Raw genomic sequence first — 13,689 nt, 5'->3', positions numbered from 1 at the left:
CAGAGAGGCTGAGGCCTTCCCCTGAGAAGAACATCAGAAGAGCCCTGCTGGGTCAGACCAGGGAGGGTCCATCTAGTCCAGCCTCCTGTCTCACACAGTGGCCAGCCAGTTCCTCTGGAGGGCCATCAACAGGGCAGAGAGGCCGAGGCCTTCCCCTGAGAAGAATCTCAGAAGAGCCCTGCTGGGTCAGACCAGGGAGGGTCCATCTAGTCCAGCCTCCTGTTTCACATAGGGGCCAGCCAGTTCCTCTGGAGGGCCAACAACAGGGCAGAGAGGCCGAGGCCTTCCCCTGAGAAGAACATCAGAAGAGCCCTGCTGGGTCAGACCAGGGAGGGTCCATCTAGTCCAGCCTCCTGTTTCACATAGGGGCCAGCCAGTTCCTCTGGAGGGCCAACAACAGGGCAGAGAGGCCGAGGCCTTCCCCTGAGAAGAACATCAGAAGAGCCCTGCTGGGTCAGACCAGGGAGGGTCCATCTAGTCCAGCCTCCTGTTTCACATAGGGGCCAGCCAGTTCCTCTGGAGGGCCAACAACAGGGCAGAGAGGCCGAGGCCTTCCCCTGAGAAGAACATCAGAAGAGCCCTGCTGGGTCAGACCAGGGAGGGTCCATCTAGTCCAGCCTCCTGTTTCACATAGGGGCCAGCCAGTTCCTCTGGAGGGCCAACAACAGGGCAGAGAGGCCGAGGCCTTCCCCTGAGAAGAATCTCAGAAGAGCCCTGCTGGGTCAGACCAGGGAGGGTCCATCTAGTCCAGCTCTTTGTCTCGCAAAGAAGCCAACCAATTGCTTTTGACAGCCAACAACAAGGCAGAGAGGCCAAGGCCTTCCCTTGATGCTGCCTCCTGGCTCTGGGAGTCAGAGAATTAGTGCCTCTGAATGTGGAGGTTCCCCTTCGTCACCATGACTAGGAGCCTTTGATAGACTTGTCCATGAATCTATCTGATCTCCACAGAGAGCCAGTTTGGTGTAATGGTTAAGTGTGCGGACTCTTATCTGGGAGAACCAGGTTTGATTCCCCACTCCTCCACTCGCACCTGCTGGAATGGCCTTGGGTCAGCCATAGCTTTTGCAAGAGTTGTCCTTGAAAGGGCAGATTCTGGGAGAGCTCTCTCAGCCCCACCTACCTCACAGGGTGTCTGTTGTGAGGGAGGAAGGGAAAGGAGATTGTAGGCCGCTCTGAGACTCTGTCCTTGAAAGGGCAGCTTCTGTGAGAACTCTCTCAGCCCCACCCATCTCACAGGGTGTCTATTGTGGGGGGAGAAGATAAAGGAGATTGTGAGCTGCTCTGAGACTCTGATTCAGAGAGAAGGGCAGGTTATAAATCTACAGTCTTCTTCTTCTTCTACAATATATTATATTACATTACAGATTCTGGCGTTCACCTGTTGGGCAGTGTGGAGAGATGTTGGAAATAGTGTTCTCTTAAACAGACTACTTGGGTAGCTTGTGCTTATCTAGACAGATGTGCTGTAGAGAGCTTAGGGTGCATTTCCATGCAGAATCAGCATGCTGTCAAACATGCCCATCTGGGTTTTGTGAGAAACTGTAGGGAAAATCCGCAGCGTGTTTGAGTAGCTAAGTCAAGGCGGGAGGCCCTGAAATCAGATCTGGAACTATGTTGGCGGATTCGTGCAGCCGTCCCTTGCCTGTAGCCAGAGGTTGATCCTACTTCATGAACGGGGCTGTGGTTGACGCCACCCATTTCTCACCCCAAGGGAAGGGTCCGTAGAGTCCAGGTCCCCCTATCCTTTTTCTGCTCTTCCCAAAGTGCTCAGATAAGGAATTTTGGAGGCCCTGGATTTAAATCCCTGTAGTCCTGGAAGCTTGCTGGGTGTACCCTCAGGCCAGTGAACCAGCCTACCTCCAAGGGTTGTTGTGAGAATAAAAGTGTAAAGGAAGAGCTACATAGGCCACCTTGGGCTGCTTGGAGGAGGAAAAACAGGACAAAAACGTACCAGCTTTATCTGCAAGGGGTGGGTGTTCGTCTTGCTTCATTCTGGGGGCTGCCTCCGGCTGGAAACTGAGATGGGGCTGGAAGCAGTCCAAGGGGGAGAGCGGCTTCCCTCCCCCCTCCCCTCATGGCTTTTCTTTTTTCTCCCTCTCAGGATTATGGTCTGCAGCAGCTGCATCAGGGGGCCACCACCCCCAACCTGCGGGCCCTGCTCTGCACCATGTTGCTCCTCTGCTACTACACCTTCTTGACCTTCATCTTAGGTATGCCCCGGGAAGGGGAGGGGCTTCCCTCTGTCTCAAAGAACCCCCTTCCCCCAGTGGGGCATCCTTGTCTTCTGTTTTCACTTCTGCTCTCCAAGGGGAAAGAACTTAAGAGAAGTCATGTTGGATCAGGCCAGTGGCCCCTCCAGTCCAACACTCTGTGTCACATAAGAACATAAGAGAAGCCATTTTGGGTCAGGCCAGTGGCCCATCCAGTCCAACACTCTGTGTCACATAAGAACATAAGAGAAGCCATGTTGGATCAGGCCAATGGCCCCTCCAGTCCAACACTCTGTGTCACATAAGAACATCAGAGAAGCCATGTTGGATCAGGCCAATGGCCCATCCAGTCCAACACTCTGTGTCACATAAGAACATAAGAGAAGCCCTGTTGGATCAGGCCAGTGGCCCCTCCAGTCCAACACTCTGTGTCACATAAGAACATAAGAGAAGCCCTGTTGGATCAGGCCAGTGGCCCCTCCAGTCCAACACTCTGTGTCACATAAGAACATAAGAGAAGCCATGTTGGATCAGGCCAATGGCCCCTCCAGTCCAACACTCTGTGTCACATAAGAACATCAGAGAAGCCATGTTGGATCAGGCCAATGGCCCATCCAGTCCAACACTCTGTGTCACATAAGAACATAAGAGAAGCCCTGTTGGATCAGGCCAGTGGCCCCTCCAGTCCAACACTCTGTGTCACATAAGAACATAAGAGAAGCCCTGTTGGATCAGGCCAGTGGCCCCTCCAGTCCAACACTCTGTGTCACAGAAGAACATAAGAGAAGCCATGTTGGATCAGGCCAGTGGCCCATCCAGTCCAACACTCTGTGTCACATAAGAACATAAGAGAAGCCATGTTGGATCAGGCCAATGGCCCCTCCAGTCCAACACTCTGTGTCACATAAGAACATCAGAGAAGCCATGTTGGATCAGGCCAACGGCCCATCCAGTCCAACACTCTGTGTCACATAAGAACATAACAGAAGCCATGTTGGATCAGGCCAGTGGCCCATCCAGTCTAACACTCTGTGTCACATAAGAACATAAGAGAAGCCATGTTGGATCAGGCCAATGGCGCCTCCAGTCCAACACTCTGTGTCACATAAGAACATAAGAGAAGCCCTGTTGGATCAGCCCAGTGGCCCCTCCAGTCCAACACTCTATGTCACATAAGAATATAAGAGAAGCCATAGTGGATCAGGTCAATGGCCCCTCCAGTCCAACACACTGTCACAGAAGAACATAAGAGAAGCCCTGTTGGATCAGGCCAATGGCCCATCCAGTCCAACACTCTGTGTCACAGAAGAACATAAGAGAAGCCCTGTTGGATCAGGCCAATGGCCCCTCCAGTCCAACACTCTGTGTCACATAAGAACATAAGAGAAGCCCTGTTGGATCAGGCCAGTGGCCCATCCAGTCCAACACTCTGTGTCACATAAGAACATAAGAGAAACCCTGTTGGATCAGGCCAGTGGCCCATCCAGTCCAACACTCTGTGACACAGAAGAACATAAGAGAAGCCATGTTGGATCAGGCCAGTGGCCCATCCAGTCCAACACTCTGTGTCACATAAGAACATAAGAGAAGCCATGTTGGATCAGGTCAATGGCCCATCCAGTCCGACACTCTGTGTCACACAGTGGCTAAAAAACTCCCAAGTGCCATCAGGAGGTCCACCCGTGGGGCCAGGACACTAGAAGCCCTCCCACTATTGCCCCCCCAAGCACCAAGAAGACAGAGGATTACTGCCCCAGACATAAGAACATAAGAAAAGCCATGTTGGATCAGGCCAGTGGCCCATCCAGTCCAACACTCTGTGTCACACAGTGGCCTGCTCTAGATAGAGGCTACAGCTGGCAAGTCGCAGTAGGGGGGTGCGGAATGGGGCCTGCAGGGGTATGATCTGAGTCTTGGAAGGGAGGGGGAATGCATAGCAGGAAAGTTCAGAATCTAGGGTTGTCAATCCCCAGATGGGGGCAGGGGATCCCCCAGTTTGGAGGCCCTCCCCCTGCTTTAGGGTCATCAGAAAGCCGGGGGGGGGGGAGGGAGCGGAGGGAAACGTCTGCTGGGAACTCTATTATTCCCTATGGAGACTTATTCCCATAAGAAATAATGGAGAATTGATCCACAGGTATCTGGGGTTCTTTGGGGGGGGGGCTGTTTTTTGAGGTAGAGGCACCAAATTTTCAGCATAGCATCCAGTGCTTCTCCTCTAAATAGTCCCTAAGTTTCAAAAAGATTGGACCAGGGGGTCCAATTCTATGAGCCCCAAAAGAAGGTGCCCATATCTTTCATTATTTCCTATGGAAGGAAGGCAATTAAAAGGTGTGCGGTCCATTTAAATCTGATGGCCAGGACTCCCTTTGGAGTTCAGTCGTGCCTGTTACACCCTTGCTCCTGGCTCCACCCCCAAAGTCTCCTGGCTCCACCCCCAGAGCCCCCAGATATTTCTTGAATTGGACTTGGCAACCGTAGTTTAGCCCCATTGTCCATGACAGCTCAAGGAAGCCCAACGGCATCCTCATTTGGGGTGGTGAGTTTGCAACTGCCTGACTAATCCCCCCCTGCTTCTTATCCTCCAGGGGTTGGTGAAGACGACTTCACAGAGGCCGAGGCCTTGCTGAGTCCGTACCTTTCCCGCTATCCCAGGGTAAGAGTTCGTGTGTGGGGCTGCAGCCTGCTCCTGGGAAGGACTAATAAGGCTCCAGTTGATGTAGTGGTTAAGTTTGGTGTATTGGTGAAGTGCCCGGACTCGTATCTGGGAGAATTGAATTTGCTGCTGGAAATGGCCTTGGGTCACTTGCGGCTGCTGGAATGGCCTTGGGTCAGCCATAGCTCTGGCAGAGGTTGTCCTTGAAAGGGCAGCTGCTGTGAGAGCCCTCTCAGCCCCACCCACCTCACACGGTGTCTGTTGTGGCGGGGAAGATATAGGAGATTGTGACTGCTCTGAGACTCTGAGATTCAGAGTATAGAGCAGGATATAAATCCAATATCTTCTCCCCCCCGCCCCCTGGCGTGGAGTCTACAAAGGGCAGCATGCCTTCTTGTTCCGGATAATTTCTCAGTGGCGTTTGCACTTTCTTGCATCTCTCCTCTAGTGGGTTGCCTGTCTTTCTGCCCACTTCGAAGCAGAGGCTACTTCCACCCGGAAATGGCTCTCCCTTGTGCAGCCATTTCCGCTGCAAGGGAAGAGGCGTGTGCAGCAGCCTCTGTCATGTGGAAGGCTTCTGTGTGGGCTGCCCCACTCATGAAAGTTGGTGTATCACTGTGGCATTATGGGGGTGGCGGACAGCACTGCCAAGTCGCAGCCAACTTACACTGCCAAGTCACAGCCAACTGTGGCATTATGGGGGTGGCGGACAGCACTTACAGTCGCAGCACTGCCAAGTCACAGCCGTAGGGTTAGCGAGGCGAGAGAAGAAGAAGACTGCAGAGTTATACCCTGCCCTTCTCTCTGAATCAGAGTCTCAGAGCGGCACTGAGAGGTGGTTGGTTTGCTGTTGACTGCCTCTGTGTAGTGACCCTGGGCTTCCTGGGGGTCTCCCATCCAAGTCAGGGGGCAGTGGCCCCTCAGGCCTCCCTTGTGGCCATGGGCCTGCTCTGCTTGAAACCCCATAACAACCTGGCAGTCCCCATCTCAAAATGGTGAGGATTCTGCTCTGACTTCACTGAGAAGTTAGTCCTGTTCGGCAAAAGAGTTTCCACCTCTTCTCCCTTCAGGAGTTTCCAACCTTCTGTTTAAAGCAACGGCTTTGCCTTCTTGGTTTCTGCCGCTGTGATTGGGTGCTTCCTGTTCCCTCCTGGGGCTGGGCCATTCCAGAGTCACCACTTAGTTCCTCTTCAAGGAGGAGGAGCAAACTGTAATGACTGGCTTCCCTTCGCAAACAAAGCCATATTCCATTACTGTTTTCCTTTTTTTTTTTTTAATGGCTAGAAGCAATCATGGTTACCAAAAAAAAAATAAGACAAATATTAACAGGCTATTGCATCAGCTGAAAAGGTGAAACCAGTCATTAAAGGAACAGGAACAGGACCTAAATAGGCAGCCGTGTTGGTCTGAAGTACTAGAACAAAACAGGAGTCAATCGCACCTCTTAAGACCGACGTAGCTTTATTCAGAACGTCGGCTTTCATGTGCTAAGCACTATTTACTATTCTAAACCACTCCCTACCAGATAGTTCTTCAAGGTCTGTGTGTCCCAAAGGGAAAGTATCATAGAGTTGGAAGGGATCTCCAGGATCATCTAGTCCAGCCCCTTGTACAATGGAGGAAACGCACAAATACCTCCTTTCACACAACCTGGGTGACCCTGTGCCATGTCCAGAAGATTGTGGGGGGGGGGGGCCTTCAGGATCCCTGGCCAAAATGGGCTGGAGAAAAATTGCTGCCTTGCCCCAACTCTTCGTTGTCGAGATTTGTCCCTCTCTCTCTTTTGGGGGGGGGTATACATTGATATGCTAAGTTGCCTTCTACTGATTTGGACCATTGGCCTGTGAAGGCAGTCTTGTACACTCAGACTGGTAGAACAAAACAGGAGTCGATTGCACCTTTAAGACCAACGTAGTTTTTTTTCGGAACGTCAGCTTTTGTGTGCTCTCTAAGCACACTTCTTCAGACGAGGAATGAGCTACAGTAAACAGAGCCACATCTAGCTGGCGGGGTTTGGAACGCCAAGTGGCACAAAGTTAAAAGCCAATAGCAGAAGAGTAAAATTAACACATTCAGAAAATCTTTGATCTGTCTCAGGGCTCCTTCTGGAGGGCTGCTAGAAAGCTGAGAAACAGAAGGTTTTTTTAAAAAGAAGGGATCGAGGAGGGAAATGACAGAGACACTTTGTTCGTTGACATCAGATTGACCAGTGCTGCAAATGCACTGGAAGTTAATTTTTTTTTAAAAAATTGCTGCTCACAAATGTCTCAAAAAAGACTGGAAGATGACATGGGCAATATCACCTGGTTTCCCCCATCTATATTCCCAGTGACACAAAATGAAAGACTTCCAGGATCCCTCTAATTTAGTGCAAGGAGACAAATGATGGCCTTGAGCCAGCCAGAGCTCTTGCAGGAGTTGTCCTTAAAAGGACAGCTTCTGTCAGAGCTCTCTCAGCCCCACCCACCCCACAGGGTGTTTGTAAGAGAGCCAGTTTGGTGTAGTGGTTAAGTGCGCAGACTCTTATCTAGGAGGTTTGATTCCCCACTCCTCCACTTGCACCTGCTGGAATGGCCTTGGGTTAGCTATAGCTCTTGCAGCAGTTGTCCTTGAGAGGGCAGCTTCTGTCAGAGCTCTCTCAGCCCCACCCACCCCACAGGGTGTTTGTAAGAGAGCCAGTTTGGTGTAGTGGTTAAGTGTGTGGACTCTTATCTGGGAGTACCGGGTTTGATTCCCCACTCCTCCACTTGCAGCCGGTGGAATGGCCTTGGGTGAGCCATAGCTCTTGCAGAGGTTGTCCTTGAAAGGGCAGCTTCTGTTAGAGCTCTCTCAGCCCCACTCTCCTCACAGGGTGTCTGTTGTGGAAGAAGAAGATAAAGGAGATTCTGACCGCTCTGAAATTCAGACCGGAGGGTGTGATATAAATTCATTATCATCGTCATCACCATCACTTTCTTTCCCTTTTGCAGAGTGCCATTTTCCTGTTCTTCGCCGGGAGGATAGAGGAGATCAAAGGGAACATCAATGAGGTGAGGGGCGTTACTCAAGTCAGAAGGGGCTGGAGGGGGGCTTTAATCTGGGGATCTTAATTTATTCCTCAGGCCTCTGTTACATCAGCGGTCACCACAGTCATGGGTCTGGGCTGCTGAATTTATGCTACCCGGAGCATCCCACAACCCCTGTGGGAGTTCACCCTCTTCAGTAGGATTTCTTCCCTTAGGGGAGAAGTGTCTCTGCACATGTCCCGTGTGGCTGCTGAGGGTCCCAAGCAATGATTCCTTTAAGCTGTGGAGTCTTGAGAGCAAAAATCCTACTTTGTGAGCTGCTGGCATTAAAGTTATAAGCCGCTGCCCCGTGGCGCAGAGTGGTAAAGCTGCAGCACTGCAGTCCGAACTCTCTGCTCACAACCTGAGTTTGGGGAGGGATGGTGGCTCAGTGGTAGAACATCTGCTTGGGAAGCAGAAGGCCCCAGGTTCAATCCCCGGCATCTCCAACTCAAAAGGGTCCAGGCAAGTAGGCATGAAAAACCTCAGCTTGAGACCCTGGAGAGCCATGAATGGGGCTGTGGCTCAGTGGTAGAACATCTGCTTGGGAAGCAGAAGGCCCCAGGTTCCATCCCCGGCATCTCCAACTCAAAAGGGTCCAGGCAAGTAGGCGTGAAAAACCTCAGCTTGAGACCCTGGAGAGCCATGAATGGGGCTGTGGCTCAGTGGCAGAGCATCTGCTTGGGAAGCAGAAGGTCCCAGGTTCAATCCCCGGCATCTCCAACTCAAAAGGGTCCAGGCAAGTAGGCATGAAAAACCTCAGCTTGAGACCCTGGAGAGCCATGAATGGGGCTGTGGCTCAGTGGCAGAGCATCTGCTTGGGAAGCAGAAGGCCCCAGGTTCCATCCCCGGCATCTCCAACTCAAAAGGGCCCAGGCAAGTAGGCGTGAAAAACCTCAGCTTGAGACCCTGGAGAGCCATGAATGGGGCTGTGGCTCAGTGGCAGAGCATCTGCTTGGGAAGCAGAAGGCCCCAGGTTCCATCCCCGGCATCTCCAACTCAAAAGGGTCCAGGCAAGTAGGCGTGAAAAACCTCAGCTTGAGACCCTGGAGAGCCATGAATGGGGCTGTGGCTCAGTGGCAGAGCATCTGCTTGGGAAGCAGAAGGTCCCAGGTTCAATCCCCGGCATCTCCAACTCAAAAGGGTCCAGGCAAGTAGGCATGAAAAACCTCAGCTTGAGACCCTGGAGAGCCATGAATGGGGCTGTGGCTCAGTGGTAGAGCATCTGCTTGGGAAGCAGAAGGTCCCAGGTTCAATTCCCGGCATCTCCAAAAAAGGGTCCAGGCAAATAGGTGTGAAAAACCTCAGCTTGAGACCCTGGAGAGCTGCTGCCAGTCTGAGAAGACAATACTGACTTTGGTGGACCAAGGGTCTGATTCAGTATAAGGCAGCTTCATATGTTCATATGATCCCGGTGGAAGCTGGGTTCAGGTAGCCGGCTCGAGGTTGACTCAGCTTTCCATCCTTCTGAAGTCGGTAAAATGAGTCCTCAGCTTGCTGGGGGGGAAGTGGGGATGACTGGGGAAGGCAATGGCAAACCACCCCGTAAAAAGTCTGCCGTGAAAATGTCGTTATGTGACGTCACCCCAGAGTTGGAAACGACTGGTGCTTGCACAGGGGACTACCTCTACCTTTACCTTTTACTGCATCAATTATTGTGCTCTGGGGTCATCCTTCCTGAGCTAAGACCAAAATGTGTGAGCTGGAGGCTAAAGATCTGTGAGCTAGCTCACACTAACTCAGCTTAGAGGGAACACTGGTCATAAGAACATAAGAGAAGCCATGTTGGATCAGGCCAACGGCCCATCAAGTCCAACCCTCTGTGTCACACAGTGGCAAAAAATGTTATATACACACATACACTGTGCCTAATAGCCACTGATGGACCTGTGCTCCATATTTTTATCTAAACCCCTCTTGAAGGTGGCTATACTTGTGGCCGCCACCACCTCCTGTGGCAGTGAATTCCACATGTTAATCACCCTTTGGGTGAAGAAGTACTTCCTTTTATCCGTTTTAACCTGTCTGCTCAGCAATTTCATCGAATGCCCACGAGTTCTTGTATTGTGAGAAAGGGAGAAAAGTACTTCTTTCTCTACTTTCTCCATTCCATGCATTATCTTGTAAACCTCTATCATGTCACCCCGCAGTCGACGTTTCTCCAAGCTAAAGAGTCCCAAGCGTTTCAACCTTTCTTCATAGGGAAAGTGCTCCAGCCCTTTAATCATTCTAGTTGCCCTTCTCTGCACCTTCTCTAATGCTATAATATCCTTTTTGAGGTGCGGCGACCAGAACTGCACACAGTACTCCAAATGAGACCGCACCATTGATTTATACAGGGGCATTATGATACTGGCTGATTTGTTTTCAATTCCCTTCCTAATAATTCCCAGCATGGCGTTGGCCTTTTTTATTGCAAACGCACACTGTCTTGACACTTTCAGTGAGTTATCTATCATGACCCCAAGATCTCTCTCTTGGTCAGTCTCTGCCAGTTCACACCCCATCAACTTGTATTTGTAGCTGGGATTCTTAGCCCCAATGTGCATTACTTTGCACTTGGCCACATTGAACCGCATCTGCCACGTTGACGCCCACTCACCCAGCCTCAACAGATCCCTTTGGAGTTCCTCACAATCCTCTCTGGTTCTCACCACCCTGAACAATTTAGTGTCATCCGCAAACTTGGCCACTTCACTGCTCACTCCCAACTCTAAATCATTTATGAACAAGTTAAAGAGCATGGGACCCAGGACCGAGCCCTGCGGCACCCCACTGCTTACCGTCCTCCACTGCGAAGACTGCCCATTTATACTCACTCTCTGCTTCCTATTACTCAGCCAGTTTTTGATCCACAAGAGGACCCAAGCATCTTTCTGATACTCGGCTTCTTTCTGGAGGAGACTGAAAGGGAAGCAGAGACACCGGCCCAGAGCCTTGCAAATACCAAGCCCAGAATCTGTTCATCTAATAGCAATATGTGGCCCTCACCTGTGGATCCTTAAATCTGCAGATTGGGGCTGCACTGACACTAAATAGATTTTCCTGCAGACTTGGAGGGCTCCCCAGGTTTGCAGGAAAACCAGAAATCAAAAATAAAATATATGGAAGGGGGTGTTTTAACAATTAACTTTTCTGTGTCAACAGCTAGCAGCTGCTCCAGAACTGACAGCAATGGTGGAAGAAACTGGCCGCTGGGTTTAGTGGGAGGCTGTGGGACCTGGACGGGCCAGGTGTAGAGATGGGGGGTGGGATATGGGATCCCCCCACGATTCTCATGGGTCCTTTATTTGCAAAGCATATGATTTGGGTCACAAAAGCTCACCGACCTAGAGGGAGAAATGCATTTATTTATTTATTATTTATTTATCTATGACTTGTATCCCGCCCTTCCCACAAGTGGCTCAGGGCGGCTTCCAGCAATTGATCAACATAAAAATTAAACAATATTTAAATATATAAACCATTTAAAACAGTTAAAACCTTAAAAACCAGTAAACGTTCCAAATACATATAAAACATAAAACAGGAGTCTGGCAAGCTGCATTGAGTTCTCATCCCAGCTAGGTGTAGGCTAGCCGGAAGAGGGTCGTCTTACAGGCCCTGCGGAACTGTACAAGGTCCCGCATTTAGCACATGTGTTTTGCATGCACAGTTTTATTCCAAGGGCAGAGTAGGAGTTCTTGCAGACTTTTTTTTTTTCCCTGAGCGTTGTCTGAGCATGTTGTTCTGCACAAATCCAGTTGTGGAAATTCTCTGCAGCATATCAACTTTAATGGACTTCGTGCCATTTAGCAGTGCCATGAGGTATCGATGAAATGGAAGTTATTTGGGCTGCTTCTAAAAGCACTTAGATGAGCCTAAATGGCTCAACAAATAGAGACAAGTGCCCAATCGGTCTTTAATGTGACAGCATTCTCGTCCTTCGGTGTGTTTTGAGCACAGAAATGCTGCTGGTCGTCGTGAGAGCAGAGCGGGTTCCTCTGCTCAGGTAGTCTGAATCACGGACCCTGAAAACTTACAGCCAGCCAGCGGTCGTTTTGTAGAAAAATAGATGGCAGAGCTCATTAGCATAACTCATTAGCATATGCTGCCCCTCCCAGCCAAAAGCAACCCAATACAAGAAAGGAGAGCCCCGGGCGAGCGAGACCTGCTTGGACTGGCTAAAGATCCAGCCACCCTAAGCAGGCCTCGCTCGCCTGGGGCTCTCCCCCCACAGTCAGAAGGCCAGCAAGCTACCTGCTGCCCAAAATGACATAAGAAGTGGAGACAGGGTGGCATGGGCGTCTCCAGGGGTTAATGAGGGCTGCTGGGGGCGTGGCAAAGCCTCTGGTGGCTGGCTGGCTGCCCGCTCTCCTAACCCAGGGATTGTTATGCGGCTGCACGTGCTATTCAGTGGGCAAGGTAGGTGGGGAGGAGGAGGGGGAACCCTCAGAAAGGTTCAGGAGCTGTGCTCCTGTGAGCTCCTGCTGAATCTGAGGCCTGCATACAGCAGCCGGTATAAGTTGTGCCCCTAGAGCAAAAGAGCCAATTTTTTCTTGTTCTGCAGTATTTAATCTGACCTTTTTTTCGTTAGCATTTTGTGCAACCAGTTCCGGTTTTGCTAACCTGGGGGAAAGGAGGAAACTCCGCAGGGCACAGGAACTTCCTGCTTTCTACCCCTTATGGCAGGGGTGGCCAGCGGTAGCTCTCCAGATGTTTTTTTGCCTACAACTCCCATCAGCCCCAGCCAGCGTGGCCAATGGCTGGGGCTGATGGGAGTTGTAGGCAAAAAACATCTGGAGAGCTACCGTTGGCCACCCCTGCCTTATGGGGTTTCAAGGCAAGAGGTGAACAGGGGGAGTTCGCCCTTGCTTGCCTCTGTGTAACAACTCTGGACTTTCTTGGTGGTCTCCCATCCAAATACTAACCAGAACCGGCCCTGCATAGCTTGCAAGATCTGATGAGATTGGGCTAACCTGGGCTATCGAGGTCAGGCCAAGAGATGAACAGAGGTGGTCTGCCATTGCTTGCCTCTGCGTAGCAACCCTGGGCTTCCTTGGGGGTCTTCCATCCACGTGTTATCCAGGGCTGACCCTCCTTAGTTTTTGAGGTCTGATGCCTCAGGCTCCCCAGCCCAGTGGAGGCCAGGGCCTCTGACCACCTCCCTGGAGGCTCAGCCTTAAGAGAGAGGCTCAGTGGCTGTTTTAAGATTTTTTTTTTTTAAGGCAGGTGAGAAACTTTGGCAGTTGAATTCTGCATCGGGGGTCGCCTCCTGTGCCTTTCCTCCAGCCCTGCAAGCTCTGCTCTGCCCCACACTTGCCAGCGAAACTATAGGATCTTAGCATACAGCTGTGTAAATAAAAAACTGCTAAGAGATTTATTTATTTATCTGGGATTTATATCCCGCCCTTCCCACCGAGTGGCTCAGGGCGGCTTACAACATATATAAAACTAACATAAAAATATATGTTTTAAACATATAACATTTTTAAACATAAAAAAAGATGCTGTAAATGTTGAACAACCAGACCGTGTAATGTAGAGAAGTCAGTGGTGCTCTGACCAGGCTTGCGCAGAGAACTTCAAATCGACAAGAGCATGTAGCCAAAAGACATTCACAGAAGACAGTTCAAAAGCAGTCTTTCCAATCACAAAGGAGTAACAATATTCCAGTATTTAGCTCATAGAACTAAAAGAAGCCCTTCCAAAGACGTCTGTTCCAGATATCGAGATGTTTCATCCGTCTTTTTTTTTCAGTTTGGAGGCTTATTTATCACTGGAACCCAGTCCGTACAATACA

The 13,689-nt window shown here is 50.7% G+C and overlaps 1 protein-coding gene across 1 annotated transcript in view; it reads left to right on the top strand.

Moving 5' to 3' along the window:
* Positions 1–13,689, top strand: part of TTC39A (tetratricopeptide repeat domain 39A) — a 46,787-nt gene that overhangs the window by 12,392 nt on the left and 20,706 nt on the right. Inside the window, exons 8-10 of the mRNA XM_060252706.1 lie at positions 2,102–2,210; positions 4,796–4,863; positions 7,833–7,892. Of these exons, the coding sequence (XP_060108689.1) occupies positions 2,102–2,210; positions 4,796–4,863; positions 7,833–7,892 (237 nt within the window). The remainder of the gene's footprint in view (positions 1–2,101; positions 2,211–4,795; positions 4,864–7,832; positions 7,893–13,689) is intronic.

The sequence above is a fragment of the Heteronotia binoei genome, chromosome 13 (assembly GCF_032191835.1).
Source record: "Heteronotia binoei isolate CCM8104 ecotype False Entrance Well chromosome 13, APGP_CSIRO_Hbin_v1, whole genome shotgun sequence".
Taxonomy (NCBI): domain Eukaryota; kingdom Metazoa; phylum Chordata; class Lepidosauria; order Squamata; family Gekkonidae; genus Heteronotia; species Heteronotia binoei.
The sequence above is the reverse complement of the archived record's forward strand: the minus strand, read 5'-3'. Positions and strand labels throughout refer to the sequence as shown.